General features: G+C 51.2%; 4 protein-coding genes across 4 annotated transcripts in view; 3 read left to right on the plus strand and 1 right to left on the minus strand.

The window, feature by feature from the left end:
• Window positions 1–1262: 1262 nt before the first annotated feature.
• Window positions 1263–5356, plus strand: VOLCADRAFT_95893 (uncharacterized protein; the record flags this gene model as incomplete). Its single annotated transcript, XM_002954916.1, has 3 exons — window positions 1263–2600; window positions 3003–3383; window positions 5294–5356. The coding sequence occupies 3 exons, from the start codon at window positions 1263–1265 to the stop codon at window positions 5354–5356; spliced, it is 1782 nt and encodes a 593-aa protein (XP_002954962.1).
• Window positions 5357–6236: 880 nt separating this feature from the next.
• VOLCADRAFT_95894 (uncharacterized protein) lies at window positions 6237–6593 on the minus strand (the record flags this gene model as incomplete). The annotated part of the gene is made up of 1 exon (XM_002954977.1): window positions 6237–6593. The coding sequence occupies one exon, from the start codon at window positions 6591–6593 to the stop codon at window positions 6237–6239; it is 357 nt and encodes a 118-aa protein (XP_002955023.1).
• A 1130-nt stretch (window positions 6594–7723) lies between these two features.
• Window positions 7724–11558, plus strand: VOLCADRAFT_95895 (uncharacterized protein; the record flags this gene model as incomplete). The annotated part of the gene is made up of 4 exons (XM_002954917.1): window positions 7724–7949; window positions 8037–8222; window positions 9938–10088; window positions 10826–11558. 4 exons carry the CDS (start codon window positions 7724–7726, stop codon window positions 11556–11558), a joined length of 1296 nt encoding a protein of 431 aa, XP_002954963.1.
• Window positions 11559–14757: 3199 nt separating this feature from the next.
• The window catches only part of VOLCADRAFT_95896 (uncharacterized protein), a gene marked incomplete at both ends in the record, with an annotated part of 15571 nt that continues 13494 nt past the window's right edge, over window positions 14758–16834 (plus strand). The window contains 3 exons of the mRNA XM_002954918.1: window positions 14758–14795; window positions 15613–15791; window positions 16156–16555. Coding sequence (XP_002954964.1) covers window positions 14758–14795; window positions 15613–15791; window positions 16156–16555 — 617 coding nt within the window. The remainder of the gene's footprint in view (window positions 14796–15612; window positions 15792–16155; window positions 16556–16834) is intronic.

The raw sequence follows: 16834 nt of genomic DNA on the forward strand, positions 1-16834 counted from the left end.
CTAAGCTTCGAACTGAGTAAGTTCCCCACGACCGCACGCGGTGCACGTCTTTCTGCACGTTTGTGCTGGGCTGCTGGCAGCTTAGATTGTCGTAAGCCCTTCCTTACGTATACTCCTGCTTTCCGCAGCGTGTCGTAACGCGTCGCGTCTTCCCATCGTAACGGATCACATTCTCCAACGCATCACGTCTTTGCAGTGTGTTGGGATGGCAACGATAGTGAAGGAAACAGGGGAAACAAGAGGACACAACGACCTGGAATTCCTCGCTCTTGCGTGCCCTGCCTATCCTTTTGCGTGTGCAACGCTCGCTCGCTTTCCGCATCGAGTTAGTCAAACTACATATACCGGTTTGTTGCGTCGACGTGCGGGTGCTTTGTCGGTGGTACGCATGCTGTCCGGGTAATGGCTGAAACGTTATGGAGCGCTCGAGGGCGTGATGCCGCCTCTATGTATATTTCCGAGCGAGCGATGTGTTAAATTAAGCTTTACAAAGCAGTGCTACGGGGCACCGACGAGCGGTTTGTTATTCCGGCTAGAGTTCCGATTAGAAGTCTTTGGCCCGGCTTCGCTTTCATACATCGCAACGGTTCTTCATCGCGCGGGGCCTTGAGTGCTCTTCAAATGTAAGGATACGAAGCCTAAAACATTTACGATATTTAAGATGAAAGCTGCATTTTCTGGTTCAGGCGTATTGAATAAGTCGCCACGAGTCGCCATAGAAACTGCTGGACGGGACCCATAGCCTCGATCCGCACAGAAATGATACAGACACAGCACGCAGCAAAAAGAATTGGCTTGATTGGTTAAGCCCTAAACCACAACCGTGCGTCCCGGCAGGCGGATGAATCCTGCTGGATAACGGGCATGTGACATACCCTGCCCCACAGCCTGGATTTCAAATCAGAGGTGTAGATTCTAGTATGTAGATTCTAGTAGCTGCTTAGATTGTAGTTACATTATAATGCAGCTTACAGCCCATTCCGCCTTTCGTGATCTGAACGACATTACGAAAATTTGACGGGCTTCCGTACCCTGATGCTAGTCACTCGCCATCTTACCAGTCTGTACTTGCACAAATGTGTTTTACTAAACATTTTCTTAAGCTAGATGCTTTCCGTTATTCATTTATGCATATGAGCTGACCGGATGTACCGGTATGGTTGCAGCAACGAAACACTACTCACAAAGCGCATCTGGAAGATTGCCAATGTAACCACATAGCTAGGTGCGATTAGTCACCGCACTACCCGGCGGCACTCTTGATGTCCATGGATATCGGCAGCTTATGTGCATCATCGGCCGTATGGTCGAGTTCACTGCTATTAATGCACATCGCGAGCTACCTACCTCGGAATTTCATCGCTTGTAGTCTACGACTCGTTGACAAGCACTCTCGTGAGCTCTTCAGGGGCCAGGACTACACTACCATTCATCTGTCCGAGGCTTGCTCCATCGCTGTTTTCGAGCAGTACTGGGAAAAACCAGAGGCAACGCAAAAAATGAGCATAACGCAGCGGATTCAGCTGGTCTGCTTGACCTCAGCTAGCGGAGTTCTCGAGAACCTACAAGTGGCTCTCAACGCCGCCGACTGTGCCCCAGTAGAGGAGATGATGGAGGCTGCTGCGGCGGCCGGCAGCTTGCAATCCTGCAAGTGGCTTCGCGCGCGGGGATGCCCCTGGGGCAAGGCTCTGGCCGCAGCTGGTCTGGGGGGCCACCAGGAAGTATTCGAGTACCTGATGCTTATGGGCTGCACCTGCGATGACGATGCCCTGTATGCGCCAGCTCGAGGCGGGCATTGGGGCCTCATGGAATGGCTGTCGCTTACACGGCCCTCCCGGAATGGCAAAGTGCACATCGGTAAGCTCATGGCGGCGGCAGCGGAGGGCTGTGACCTGAACGCCTTTCAGAAGCTGCATGATGTATGGCTAGGGGGATTTACAGGGCTGCTGCGCGCGACACGTCATCAGCTATACGGACCAAAGCAGTCCGCTGTCCTCGTTGCAGCTGCCAGCAGCCCCAGCCCTGATTGGCGGGCCAAGGTGGAGTGGCTGGAGGCCAAGCGGTATCCTCGCAGCCCTGAGGTGGCTGCAGCTGCTGCTAGCCTCCCTGACGGCCGGGACAGATTGCGCTGGCTACAAGAGCGAGGCTATCCAATGGGATTGTTCAACTCTGAGACCTTCCGGAAGGCGGGCCGTGCTGGGAACTTTCCCTTGGTGCAGTACTTGCTGCAGGAGTTCGTTCTCTACAACTTCACGAGGGATGCCGCTGAGGCAGCTGCTGAGGCGGGTCAGCTGGACTTCCTGAAGGCCCTTCATGCGCTATGCCAGCTGGACAGTGAGGCGTCACGGAGCTTGGCGCTGTATGCCTGCCGCAGTGGCCACCAGGCAGTGGTTGCTTGGGCTGTTCAGGAGCTGCAGTACGACGCGAGTGGTGACCCTGAGGCGCTTTCCGCGGCGGCAGAGTCCGGCAACGTTGCGCTTATGGCTTGGATCTGGGCCCGGAGCCAGCTGTCGTCTGGGAAGTGCATGGAGGGGGCCGTGAAGAGCGGCTGCAGGGAGGCACTCCAGTGGATGGAGGAACACGGGCTTCTGATGAAGGGGGTGAGCAGTGGGGGTCGGTCTCTCGCGACCTGTGTGGGGGTTTGACGGACTGAAGTTTGTGGCGGGTAGGTGCCCCAGCAAAGCTTTGCAGACTGTCACACGATGCGTGGGGGACGGCAGCCTGCCTAGATGAGCGTGTTGCCGGCTAGTCAGTCTGTTTGCCACTGTGTGTTTCACCTGGCATGGACTCCACAATAAATATATGGAGTGACCGCCACATACGCCCATCCTGCTGTTTATGTGCGGGGGTGTATCGGCACGAAATGCATAATATATTGGCTGCCTGGCATGTGATGTGTATTTATGTAGTTGTCAGAATAATTTTACAATCCGTAAATGTCATGACCTCCCACTCTCGCCGGCTCGCACGGCCGTGCCTTCCCTCGTGCCACTTGCTTACAGGACTTGGGCACCATGTACTACATCGCTGCCCGCAACGGGGACCTAGCTACCCTGCGCTGGATCAGGGGGAGGCTGCCCGGAACACTCCCTGAGGGCCTTATCTCTCGATGCGTGCACACGAGTTGCCCTCCATCAGCAATCCGCTGGCTCGTGGAGCTGGATGACCAGCCCGATTGGTTGACAGCGGAGCTTGGCGCTGCTCTGCACTGCGTGCATAGCTGGCTACAACTTCAACGGATTCCCAGCCTGACCACAAGTCGTAGCAGCAGCACTGCAGCGGAGTTGCAGCCCCAACAGCTAGAGGAGATGCAGCAGGCGCTGCAAGCGGAATTGGAAGATCTTGTGCGGAAATTACAGCTGTCACCGTCGCTGCGAATGGAGGTTCGGCGATTAATGGATAGCCTACCGCAGCGGGCGCAGCAGGCCTTCGGGCAGCTGCAGCTGGTATTACAACAACAACAACAGCAGCAGCAGCTGCAGCAGCAGTAGCAGTAGCAGTAGCAGTAGCAGTAGCAGTAGCAATCAAGACCTGCACAAGAGCAGCACCAGGCGCAACCGAAAATTCAAAGTAAAGCAACTAGTAACATGGTGCATGTAGTTGTCTTACTGGCATATGTTTTGGATGTTATGTGACAAAGTTTCCCCTTAGGGGACGACTCCCCTTCTTCGCGGACCTGCTGCATAGCGTGTCTTAGATGAAACGGAATAATAAGGGTTAGCTGAGGGCTGAGTAGCAAACTCGGAAAAAGTGTTACTGGCAGGGCTGGGATGTGCACGGGAAAGCAGGTGCATGTCGCTTCTGTCAGTTCTATCTACGCGCTGTATCGGCCATTGCATCTGGCACCATACATCCATACTTCCATACATACATACATCCTGCATACATGTATGGTCAGACACTACTGGTACCGCACACACCGATCTCCCCGGAGGTTCCGGGGATTGAGATCTGTTAGGGTCGAAATCGTTCCGATGGTGGAAGGTAAGAGTGCCCCTAGACGATGGACGGTGGTGACCTGGGATAAAGTAGACCTGCAAGCTGACCAGGAATGAAGTTGAGCCGCCGTTGATCCGGCAGATTCCGTCGGATGCCGGTGGTGGGTGCGAGAAGTTGGCTAGGGTGACTGGATGAGGGTGTCCCGAAATACCGGGGAAGGCAAGGTCTTGCCGGGTAGCTTCCACGGGTGAAGATATGGCCCCCTGTCCCACACATCATGCATCCTGCCGCAAGGGCGGCAGGTGTTGACCAGTTAGTTAGCGGTCATGCGGAGCTAGATTTGTGGTGATTAGCTGGATGTGGCTTTTTACTGCTGCGGGCGCATCATGCTCGGGTGGCATGGGTGCATGGTACTGGAAGACGTGTCGGGCAGGAATTAGAGTGTCCTTAGCTCATAGAGGCAGCCACACCTGCTGGGTTTGGCAAAGAGAGGTAGGTGGATGCGGCCCGAGGTGCAGTTCGTGGGGCCGGATGGGGGATGGGATGGGAGCCTGGTGTCAGAGCCGCGGGGTCCTGCCGATGGGTGGATACAGCTAGGACGGCGCAGCAGCAGCATGCCACAGAGATGTAGGCGTTATAGTGGAGGAAGATCCTGGGCGACCCGCCGGGCCGCTGGAAGCGATGATGCTGCAGCCAGGATGATGTAGCTAGGGGGATGACTTGGGCCTGCCGTTTTATATGCTTACGTTTGCCTTCACAGCATTTGGGGCTATTAGGCAGGGAAAGGTTAATTGATGCATGCCATCATTAGTTTTGTCTTATGCACAGGTCTTGGAGTTAATTATTTCCGTCAGTTTTTTGATTGTTTGTCATGCTCTCCGAAGAGCTTGGATGGGTAGGTATTTGCTCCAAGTGGTGGATTGATTGCTTAGACCTTAGTGCGTTTGAGGGAGGTAGCCACTTTCAGAGCTACCTAATGTAGCTTTGTCATAGGGAGGTGGCGTATTAGCTACGGTTGAAGTCAGGTCAGTTGCTGGCCTGGCTGAGCAGGGGACGGCCGGGGGTGCATGCAGGTGCGCGGGTTGCTAAGTAGTCGTGCGGCAGGCTACGCACGAAATATGTCTTGATGTACTGAGTGCGCTGTGCCGGATACTACTACTGCTACTGCCAGCTACGTACTTGCTGGGGTATATGTCCAAAATGTATGTATAGCGTATGCAGGCTGCTGCTGCTGCTCCTGGGGCCTGCTGCTGCTTACTATTATTAACGCATGTTAAGTTAATGAATGAATAATGACTGATAAATAATGTGTTTGATTGCCGCCTTTATTTGCGCCTTTCGCTTGTCTGGACAGCCTGCAAGGGTCCATTTGGCGGCTGTCCATGACGATGAGCAGTGGAGCTGCAGCGGTGACTAGTTAGCTAATACTAGCTGCAATCGCTTTAGACATTGATACGTTGCCATGCCACAATAAAAAAGCTCATTTCATTCGTTGGCTGGAATTATGAGGGGTGATGAATTCCCCTCCGTTGCGTGCACTCCGTAGGTAATCCGGGTGCCGTGGGCGGCGCCCTGTTGTATCACGACTTCAGATAACTACCGATCGGCGGATGTCAGAATCCCGCGATACACCCAGGGATACAACAGGCACCACCTCAGGTGCTTCAGGTGCTTCGAGGGCTAATAGCTTTAATAACAAGCTAGGTTGACAGTACGCGCTCGTCAGCGTGCAGGTAGGCTGCGTGCAAACCACACCCGCCCCACACATTCTCTGTATGCTGTATATATGCTAGTAGGGTTAGCCATCCAACTGTCGACAGGGGCACTCTTGCCTATAGATGCGCAACGCATCAGAGCGTGCAGGGCGGGTGGTCTCCTGTAAAATCGTGTATAGACCGCATCCTGGTATATAAAATGGACGGGCCGCTAGCTATCCAATATACCAGAGCACGATCTATAGATGACCAAATATTTACAGACGATTGGCACACGCATACCCGATATATGGCTCATTTACCGCCCCTGGCGGACGCTCCGCCGGCCGGACGAGCGTCCGACACAGCTTGCCTCGCGTACGTACCCACGCATACCAACATTTTCATGCGCGAAACAAAAGACATTTCGTTGTAGTGAATCCTGGTGCTCGCGGGGCGCGGGGGCAGAGATTCCTTACGACAGCCGGCAGCGCGGCATGCATACTGCGTCCAGATGAGACCATTTCCCTAGCAATTTGCTGAGCTATAGTATATTTACGGTCGTATAATGTTTTTAGGGAAAATTTACCACAATGCACAATACTAGGGCCTATGCCGATGCAAGCGGTTAGCGTCAGCGACGCAAACCTGAGGTACGTCCACGGCAACAGCTGCTTGGGACTTGGACCACACAGCCATGGGCGACCCAGGTGGAGACGGATGCGGATGGCCATTTCGACTTGCAGCGGAGCCATTTGCAGAGGCTTTGGCAGGAGCAGCGCCTTTCACAGCACCGGTTGCGACACCATGGGCGGCACCGTTCGCGGCACCGTTCGCGGCATGGCCATTGGGAGAGGGCCAAGCGCAGCGCCATTTACAGAGTCGATCGCGGCAGGCCAGCAGCAGAGCTAGCAGCAGGGCAATCTGCAGGACCAGCGACAGGGCAAGCCGCAGGGTCATCCGCTCCTGGGGGCCGCAGAGGGGGCGGTGGTGGCTGGGGGCGGTGGTGACCTTGCTGGTACGACTGGCGGCGGCGCCTTGCTGGTAAATGAAGGAAAGCGAATTATTTGATCCATTCCCAGTAAAAATCTCACATGAAGAATTGTCGTTGCAATGCACGCATGCTTCCGAGTAGTCTGTTGTATAAACTAACCAAACGCAGTTCGTTGCCGTTTTCCTTTCTTGTCCATGACTTTGCGGCGCTGATACTTGAATTACCTTAAACGTTAGGACTAATGTTACTTGTGTGCCAAACAACTAAGGGAAATCCACGTATATGCATGCACCTTAGCATTGCTGCACGCATTAAAACTTTACCACATTTAACTGCGACCGTAATTGATTTATCTGGTCGAAAGGGTTTAGGTAATATGAGAAAGACGTTATAGCGCTGCTCGAATGCGTTCGTGGCCAGGTGCCCGCGAAGCGACAGATAGCAGTAGAAGTATTAAGCAACGATGGAAGGTTGACAGCCGGCGTATGCAGCTACAGCTCAATATATCCATGTGTATAAAATAGTCAGCAAAATGTATTAGGCGTGCCATCCCGCTGACATCGTACTAATCGCACGTACGCATTGCTGTGATTGCAAGAAAAGCCTTTTAGCTTTCAGAATATACTTAATTGCCCATAGTATCAATATCCAAACTTCATCCTAGATTACAAAATTGATGCTTAAGTTACAATGCTGAATTTATAGAGCCACAATTCAAAAACAGTTGCCATGTTGAGGCAGGATTCATCAATCACTGCAAGAGCATGGAATCTTGCTTCAAAGCAAGATTAGCAGTTCCGCTGTACTACATACCCTAGCTCATTGATGTCACGGCATACTGTTCTTTGGGAAAGCCGAGCGCACGAGTGTGGCCGCTGCCAGCGAATACGAAAATCATGTTGCGTATGTATGGCCTTACGATTGTTTCCGCGGCCAAACAGGGCACGTGCGTATTACCGCTAAAAGCGCTAATGGCTGAGATCTATGCCCCAAGACGCTCTTGGGTTCAATCCACGTGCGAGATCTAAACCGAGAAGGGCGTGTGTATGCATGCATGCCTGTGCGTGCGTGGTCGACTTTAGCGGATGCAGCATTCATGCCACTTGTGGGAAGTCCCGAACAGCATCTCGCCATCCCCGTCCGCCGGTATGGTTGCCACACCAAGCAGAACCAGCACACAGTTCTCCAGCTCCCACGTCTTCTGTTGTATTGTTGCCTGGGAGCGCTTCTGCTGCGGAGCTCTCAGCAGCAGCAGGCTCAACAGCTCTCATCACCAGCAACATATGGTCCCTGGAATTCATCAGAAGACCTAAACGAGCAGCGTAAGGCTTACCAGAACCTGCTCTCCTGCTGTACTCTATCGTTACGGTGCGATATTCGACATAATTGAACCTTTCCTTGGCCCACAGACAAGGCTCTCCTTTTGTTTTTAGCTCTCGGCGATCGTTTGTTTTTGAGCAGCCCAGAGGTGGCTACCCGTATAGGCTTCGGATTAGCCCCCTTGCGCTGCATCGACCGCTGTGAAACTCAGTACTTTGGCTCCCCTGATGATTGTGCACCTGACTGCATACGTCAAGAAATTTGCACACGTCAAGGTGCGTACGGCTTTTTGGGTCATTCGTTCAAATTGTTGTTCATCTCATACATAGCATCGAAGTCCCGAAAATACATCTATCTGCCCAGGCGCAAACCATGCGCGTCTACAAGGCGCATGGCGCGCCTTTAACAAACACTTATGTTCATGCATGCCTGAATTCGCTGGCGCCTACAGACGATGAGCATTAATTCATCAACTGCTTGCTTGCTATCTTACAGCATCATCAGCCATACCACGCATTTTATATATAGGCGGTCGTGCATTCGATATAGATGTATGCTAACGGAGGCCCTGTAGTAGCCCGCGGGCACTAAAGCGTCGAGTGGTGGATAGCGGTGGATAGCGGCCAGGATAGAAAGGGAGGACAGGAACGTTTATCATACATGTATTTCTGCGCCTATCGAAATCCATTTGCTAACTGAAATGATAATAATTTAACATTTAAGCTATGATGGATGGAAGCAGAACGCGGTGGATTAAATTTCCTAAACATCTAGCAACATCTGGAAATCATACTCGGATAGGGACTCTAACCTGGCCGACGCCGCGATTTCTACCCTCTTCTACGGCCTTAGATATAGCTGGCTGGTTTATTAAACACGGACATGGAAATCTTTGGGGAAATGAATGAAATCTCGAAAAATTCCCCTCCAATATTTCTGCTATTTGAAAGATAGCCACGCACATGTGTGTTAGTTGTTACAGTGGGCTACAGATTCACGAGGAGTACAGCCAACTGGCCAGCTGGCCGTGCACTGCACCTGAGGCGATTATGGCAAACAAGGCACCCACCCAGACCAGACAACGCAAGTAGTCACCTAGACAGCAGAAAGCGAACCCAATGCATCTGTGTCCACCGTTGAGTTGAGAGCAAGCAGCAGGTGACCTGGCTAGAGCTAACATCTTGAGTAATGTAAATTGTAATTATTTGGAAAAGGAGTACAACAATTCCACAGCGATTTGGCAAAGGTCCTACAGGTGTATATGCCGCACACCGCACTGCATGTACGGCAGATGAGAGACGGTCCTCCTGGGACCGTCCCAGGACCGACCCAGGACCGTGACGGTCCTGACCCCTCTCCTTCACTTTTTATCATGTTGTATAAATACAAACACTTGTTAGGGGAAAGTAACAAGGCATTGAGGGCAGGTTTCGGCGAACTGCGTTTACGTGTGAGCTTTAACACAAGAAATTGACACCGAGGATTAAATGCCGTTGTTTCTATGCTTGATGACTTGCGCAGGTAATTACAATTACACGCTCCCAGAGATGTCTTGCTGCGACCTAAGCCATCACGACCAGTGGGGCAGCTCTCTCATAAGGGGGGTAGATCGACCAGAGTGGTGCCAACCCTGGTGGGTTTACATACATGCATACATACACGCGTGCAAACAGACAGTGTTGTCCGCTATTGAAGTGGGGCTCTACCCGACGCCACGACACATACCATGAATTTTTACACGCTACCCAACCCCATGACATGCATACATCTGTACCCAGTTTTTGTAATGGCTTTTTTGAGTCCTTTGCGTACCGACTTAGAATTAGTCCTGTGACTTTGTGATTGCAAATCCTGTGACTTTTTTTAAATGAATTTTCTGGCGATTGACAACATTTATTTTATTATGCCTGCAGGGGACCAGGCCCGCGGCCCAGCGTGTGTGATTTCAACGTGTATGCTGCACGAGGCGTTTCACCCCCCCTGGGTGCAGATGACCCATATCTTACCATTGCCTGCAAGCGGGTCAACACATCAATATTCTACTTGAGCGGAACGAGCTACCGCAACGATACAGCCAGTCGGATTCTGTACGGCAAGGAGATACAGCGAAGGGTTGTCGTACGCAACGTTGTCACTCGGATGTGGGTAAAAGGCGTGACTGTTAGTAGGGACGTGCCAATTAACAATGATGCGCTGCGTATTTGTTGACGAAACCTAAACCTGTAAGACAAGGCAAAGAGTACTAAGGGAGATGCCAAGGGAGCTGAACCCTTCTTACAAAACCCTCAAAGGATCCTGTGATAACATTGTGTAGTATTTGGAAACTATCCAGTAGTACGGCCCGTACTACCCGGGGTAATAACACGTGCAGATTGTTGTCCAATATGCATCACTCCCTCACCTGTCCGGTGGAGCATCGCGCACAGTCCCGATGCCCTTTTTTTTCAATCGTTAACCTCGGGAGATTGGTGTTTACGGCGGTGCACGTGGGGGCCATAGGTGCCATCCTTGTTAGGGGCCATCGGCCTTAGGAACGAGCGTAATAAGGCCTCCTCGCTGTTGTATCACGTCTTTTTGCAGAAAAGAACCAATCGGCGGATGACAGATCCCGTGATACCCAGGATACTACACCCGCACAACTTACAACCACATAACCAACCTCCATGCAAGCAGCCTTGGACAGGATAGCGACTAAATTGATGGCGTAGGTGTTCTTTAACAAATAAGCACTGAAGTGGTTTCATTGCATTTTTTAGCTTGGGAATAGCTTAAACGTTGACGTTAACTGTCCACCGACATGTTGTCTGCTCCCCCCTGCCTGTTCCTCTCCTTTTTTCAAGTTCCATCCGTCACACTGCTGCCTGGCACCATCCCTTAGTCCGAATCACCTGGCCTCCCAGATTCTCCCTAATAGACGACATTGGTTGTTTGCCGCTGGAAGAAATGTGAGTTTTCCTGTCTCCACCATCACCATCTTTACCATCATCACCATCATCACCATCATCACCATCATCACCATCATCACCATCATCACCATCATCACCATCTTTACCATCATCACAATCATCACCATCATCATCATCATCACCATCATCACCATCATCATCACCATCATCACCATCATCATCACCATCATCATCACACCATCATCATCACCATCTTTACCATCATCACCATCATCACCATCATCACCATCATCACCATCATCACCATCATCATCATCATCATCATCACCATCATCACAATCATCATCATCATCACCATCATCACCATCATCACCATCATCATCACCATCATCACCATCATCATCACCATCATCATCACACCATCATCATCACCATCATCATCACACCATCATCATCACCATCATCATCACACCATCATCATCACCATCATCATCACCATCATCACCATCATCACCATCATCATCACCATCATCATCACCATCATCATCACCATCATCATCACCATCATCATCACCATCATCATCACACCATCACCATCACCATCATCATCACACCATCATCATCACCATCATCATCACCATCACTGTAGTGGCCGCTGAAAAGGCCTCTCCAAATGCTGGTGAAGCACTTCGCGCGTATTTGTAGTTGATACGTGTGCGGTACCGTGTATCAGCTACTACAATCACCATCATCATCGCCATCACCATCACCGTCATTTGAACCACCACCGTCATTTGGTTCTGGTAAAGCTCACTGACATTTTTCGTTTTCGATTTCCACAGCTACTTTGAAGACGTCATCCTCACCAGCTCGCATCCAATCTTTACTGTGCAGCCAGATCGACGAGGTCCCAACGGTACAACATTTGACCTGTAAGGCATGGGTGCTTGGGGAGTTAAAATTAAGATTTCAAATTGATTAAATATTTGTCAATTTCACCAATGTTCTAGAATGTAGGCTTCAGTCCCTAGACTCATTGAAACACTTGAGCCATACATTTCCTTTTTCGCCTTGCTTGCATACATACAGTTGGAACTACACGACATGGAATTGCGATGGTCAATCGCCTTACATGAGCAACCAAGATCCTTCTGATGACTCGGGAAGAAACAATGTGGCAAATTATTTTGGACTGATGCTTGGTAAGTAGCATATGCATGCGGGGGTAGCTTATTACAGAATTACTCGATAGTAACTTCCACCCCTCCTTCCGATCGACAAAACTGTCAGGACAAATAGAGCTTCTCATACTGTTTTTTTAGCAACTGCGCTGCCGAAATCTTCACTTCGGCTTTGCGTACACAATTGATACCTGGATGGTCCGGCGGTCCAGGGTTGTAGCCCTGAAGGCCTACAGCCCCGGGGCCCACTGATGACATAGAATTTATAAGAGCGACATTTCTGCTGTTGATGAAATCTTCTCCCATCCACTACACATGACCACCCTCCCCTGCTCGTTAAGGCCGCCTATCTCCTGCTTTAGCTGATTTAGCTGATTTAGCTGATTTAGCTGATTTAGCTAATTATCATGCCCTACGAAACTCACAAACCTCCCGCGCCGAATCAACACTTCCTCGACAGATCCCTGTGGTGTGGGCCGAGCGATGCTCAGAGATGGGTTTACAAGCTTAAATCCATCAATCGCACTTCGAGGAGAAGCCATGGCCCGCTGTAGATTTTCTCCTGTTACCGAATTAAATGCTATGAGGTGAGCGAATGGCCATTTCGCAAAGCATCAACATCCCACATTTTTATTGTTCCTAGACCCAGCAGCGTTTCTAAAAGGATCAGACTCCTAAAAAGGAAGAATACATAGGGTTTTCGGCCCTGTAAGGGAAAAGAGAATGGATTTGCGTCCGGTCGCACAATATCATATTCCTTGGTCGCACAAATTCGTTGCCTCCGGCCCGTGTGTCCTACAGGCCAGTAGGACCGGCCCTGCTGCCCACCCTCCCTGCCGCCGGCCGGCTGGCCCTGCACACAATTGACTGGCCAGCAGCTCTGTCTTTTCCTAATACCCATGAAAACAGGCCTTGCCTGCCCCGCCTGCGACCACTACTGTCGCCGCCGCCGGTGGCCTTCCCTGCATGCCTTGTTCTCTAGCTGAGTGTTGCTCCCACCCTGTCAGCCTGCCGTGCCGTTGTGGCTGCTCTAAATAGTAAACCCCTGCTGCCTGCCTAGTAGCGAACTTGCCTGCATTATTATCAAACGGGTACCTGCATACACACATGTGGCTCGTCATTTGCCAACGAACACAAAGATATCTTTGTAAAGATATCTTGGTAAAAAAATCCAACTCTTACTCAACCCTGCTGTTCACTCCATCAGGTGGACCATTAAAGCTCTTCAAGAGTGGGGTAATAGAATCCAATTTGACGGTATAAATACGGGCAGATTTTCCTTTAGAAAATATTTGGACCCCACTCGTTTCGGCAACCAGTCCTATCCGCGGGGCTGGCTACCCCCTTTACAAGATGACCCTGTGGCCGCCCGACCCTTCCTTCCGGACACGTTGAAGCGTTTCACGGTTAAGCGCACAAATGACCATATCCACCGTAGCCCGGAGTGGAGGGGACAAGCTTTGGTCGGTGGCTACCTGCCATCGGAATGGGCATTGCTGAGGAACTTGGAGCATTTGTACGTACACAGGGTTGGTATTGGCCATATATTTCTGTCTTGATTACATGTTAGGTTAAGCAAATTTATTTAGTAAGGCCAGAAAAATGTTGCTCCAAGAGAAACATCGTAATGAAAGATGAATGATTCTACGGTTAATCCAACCGGATCCATCACCGGTAGTGCTGCCTACATGCACCCATGCATTATATGTATAGCGGAAACAGGCGCCTGCGTTGACCCGCGCGCTCTGTACCGCGGTCTGCAAATTCAGGGTTGGATTTTAGAGGTTTTGGGTTTTTTAGGGTTTTTGTTGTTCAGGATTGATCCCCTATCCGGCACGTATTAAGTATAAAGTGTGGTTAATATTTACGGCGGCGGCTATGAAATGCGTTATGCATGCTGTCGTGCAAATACCGTCATGTTTGCATCAATCGAACTATCAGCTAGCAGAATAAAACCCCCAAACACCCCACAGTGGACTTCCACCTGTCCCGATCCAGGCAGCCCATTCCTTCATCTTCCAGTCATCTTCCGGCTCCCAGTATGCCATTTAATGTCCTGCAGGGATCTAAGCGACGATATGGGTCAAGGTGCCATTTCAGGCCCCATTCCCAGCACTTGGCTCATGATGACTAAGCTGAGGACAATGTACGTGTGCGATTTATTGCGATATGGGTTATGGAGCTGGGAACCAACAGGGGCCACACACTCCGCGGGTCATGGTACACACATGTCATCGTGTGCATGCCCGGGTGGACCAGCCTTGCGATTATTGTGTATCTTTCGGTGTTATATCATGACTTTTCCAGAAAAGTACCGATTGATTGGCGGATGCAGATCCCGTGATCTGCCCTCCGGGATACTACATTTGGTTACGTAACCAGATGTGTACGGCAGTACAGCAGGTGCAATGCCAGCGTCGTCCAGTGAATTGAAGTAAAGCTTGTTTAGGCTGGCAGGTAATAAGATTTTTGCCAACATCTTGCCAAGGCCAATTACGTCCCGCACCCAGTTAACTGTAATGATCAAAACTTCCCTCCTGTCGGTGCTGCCGCTGCTCCACGTACACGCGCGCGTGGTGCACCTACTAGGGCTACCTATATATAGGGCTACAGTGCCCATCTAGCTGCACAACATTTTGCCAAAGCTGTATGATCAGAGGTTGCTTTATTTCCTGCCACCCTCCCTCCTACACGCATGTTTCATTCGATCGTTCATCAGCAACATGACGGGTCATCCTAACTTCTGCAAGGACTGGCACAGGTAACTGGAGTTTGCTCCTTGGATGCGTACACACACACACACACACACACGCACACACACGCACACACAAGTTGAACGATATATTTTGGCAAGCGGTGTCAATACGCATAGGCTTGCTAGGGTGTAGTCATCAAGCATTATCCACGCAAGCTTGAAATAGTGCGCCCTTTTAAAAATGTGCATTCTGTTGTAGCTGGCCGCTGAAAAGGCCTCCCGAGAGGCTGATGAAGCGCTTCGCAGTCGATACGTGTGCCGCGCTGTGTATCAGCTACTACATTCTTCCCCCTTTGAAGGGATCCGTCTCGGGCCCTTACACAAGGGCCACATACGAGCGCCTACCATCACCTACCCTCGGGCTGTCATGTGCCGCCCACACAAGCATGCACCTAGCCGACGTAAGGTTTTTCAGGCACAGAGACTCCCCGGTCAACCATAACTACTTTTTGCCACGATTATCGTGCAAGTGACAGTCGTCTAACTCGTTGTCCACTTCTTGCGGTTCGTCGGGGCGAACTGACAACATCAGGATCGTAAACATGTACGAGGCCAACTCGATACCAACTGTAGTACCTGGCCGCCTTCCGAGAGGCTGGTGAAGCGCTTCACCAGCATCTCGGGAAGCCTTTTCCGCGGCCAGCTACAACAATTGCTTCGTGTATCCTAGGCTCTTGGGCTTCTGGCTAGTATATTGTGAGCCCGTTACACTTCTCTGGGTAACGCAACCTCGCTAGGTGCAACACACACATTTATTCATGCATGCGGTCTCTTCATCAATGTAGTACATGTACGTATACCGTCCTATCTTCATGTTTGGCAGGATTGTTTCATACCAAATCCAGTCCTACGTTTTAAAAACTCCGTACGGTGCGGTGTGGGGCCTTCGGAGGCGCTATTATGGGTCTATCGACAAGAATAACAAAGCTTTAGTGAAGAACATCACGATCTTCGATATGGATGGCATTGGCTGGCAATGGTTCGATAAGAGTACCGGTGAAGGTGAGTTATTACGGAGTCCACTGCAATCAGGATCTTGTTGTTGTTGTTACATGGTGGTACATCTTGTTATTTGTTATTCCTGTTTCAAGCCTCAGTTCCACACTCGTTTTATCCGATCAATCGGATAGTTTCATTATTGGAGGTAGCCATGCGCCTGCTGCTGATCATTTTTTGCTTTACTTATTACAGCGGTAAAGAAGCAGCCCGAAAAGAAAGAATTTCAGGCTGCTGCTCTACGAATGTTCCTGTTTTTTACCTATTAACCGTAAAGCCTTGATGCTGCTTTTTATTAAATCAGTGTTCCTCGTCTTGAAGGCCTTGCCACGGTTCTATTCTTCTCCTGCCTGCCTGAATGTGCGTGCAGCTGGTTACACCACCGTGATTGCGCCAGACAGCAAGTGCTGCTGGGACACCTTCAGCGACCAGTTCGCAGCGCGCAACTACACCATCACGGGCCCCTCGGGAACAACAGGACCATGGGATTACTACGGGCTGAGATACGAGCGGGACGAGCTGTGCGAGAAGTCACCGCCGTACATGCCCAGGGCGATGGGCCCCAGGCCGCCAATGCCGCCGGCGGCTCCGAAACCACCAGAAGCCCCAGATGCTCCTCCCTTTAACCCAATTCCACCGGGGAATTACACGACCCCAACACGACCCCCTTACTTTCCACCCCTGCCAAAACATTCGCCGTTGAGACCTTGGGCTCCTCCACAACCGGGGAAACCACCAAGCTTTCCCGGAAAATGGGCTGGCGCATGGGCGTGGGCACCAACACTTCCACCACGACCTCCGCCTCCATCACCACCTCCACGACCTCTACTGCCCCCATCTCCGCCCTCCCCACCCCTATCCCCAGATCCCCCCTCCCCAAATCCAAATCCTCCGTATCAACCTGCACCATCACCACCTTTCCCCTATGCGCCATTTCCTCCTTCCCCAAGGCCTCCATCCCCCTCTCCACCCTCCCCTCCTCCCCCTTTCCCCCCTCCCCCCTCCCCTCCTCCCCCTTTCCCCCCTCCCCCCTCGCCTGCTCCCCCATT

Source organism: Volvox carteri, assembly GCF_000143455.1.
Source record: "Volvox carteri f. nagariensis unplaced genomic scaffold VOLCAscaffold_47, whole genome shotgun sequence".
Taxonomy (NCBI): domain Eukaryota; kingdom Viridiplantae; phylum Chlorophyta; class Chlorophyceae; order Chlamydomonadales; family Volvocaceae; genus Volvox; species Volvox carteri.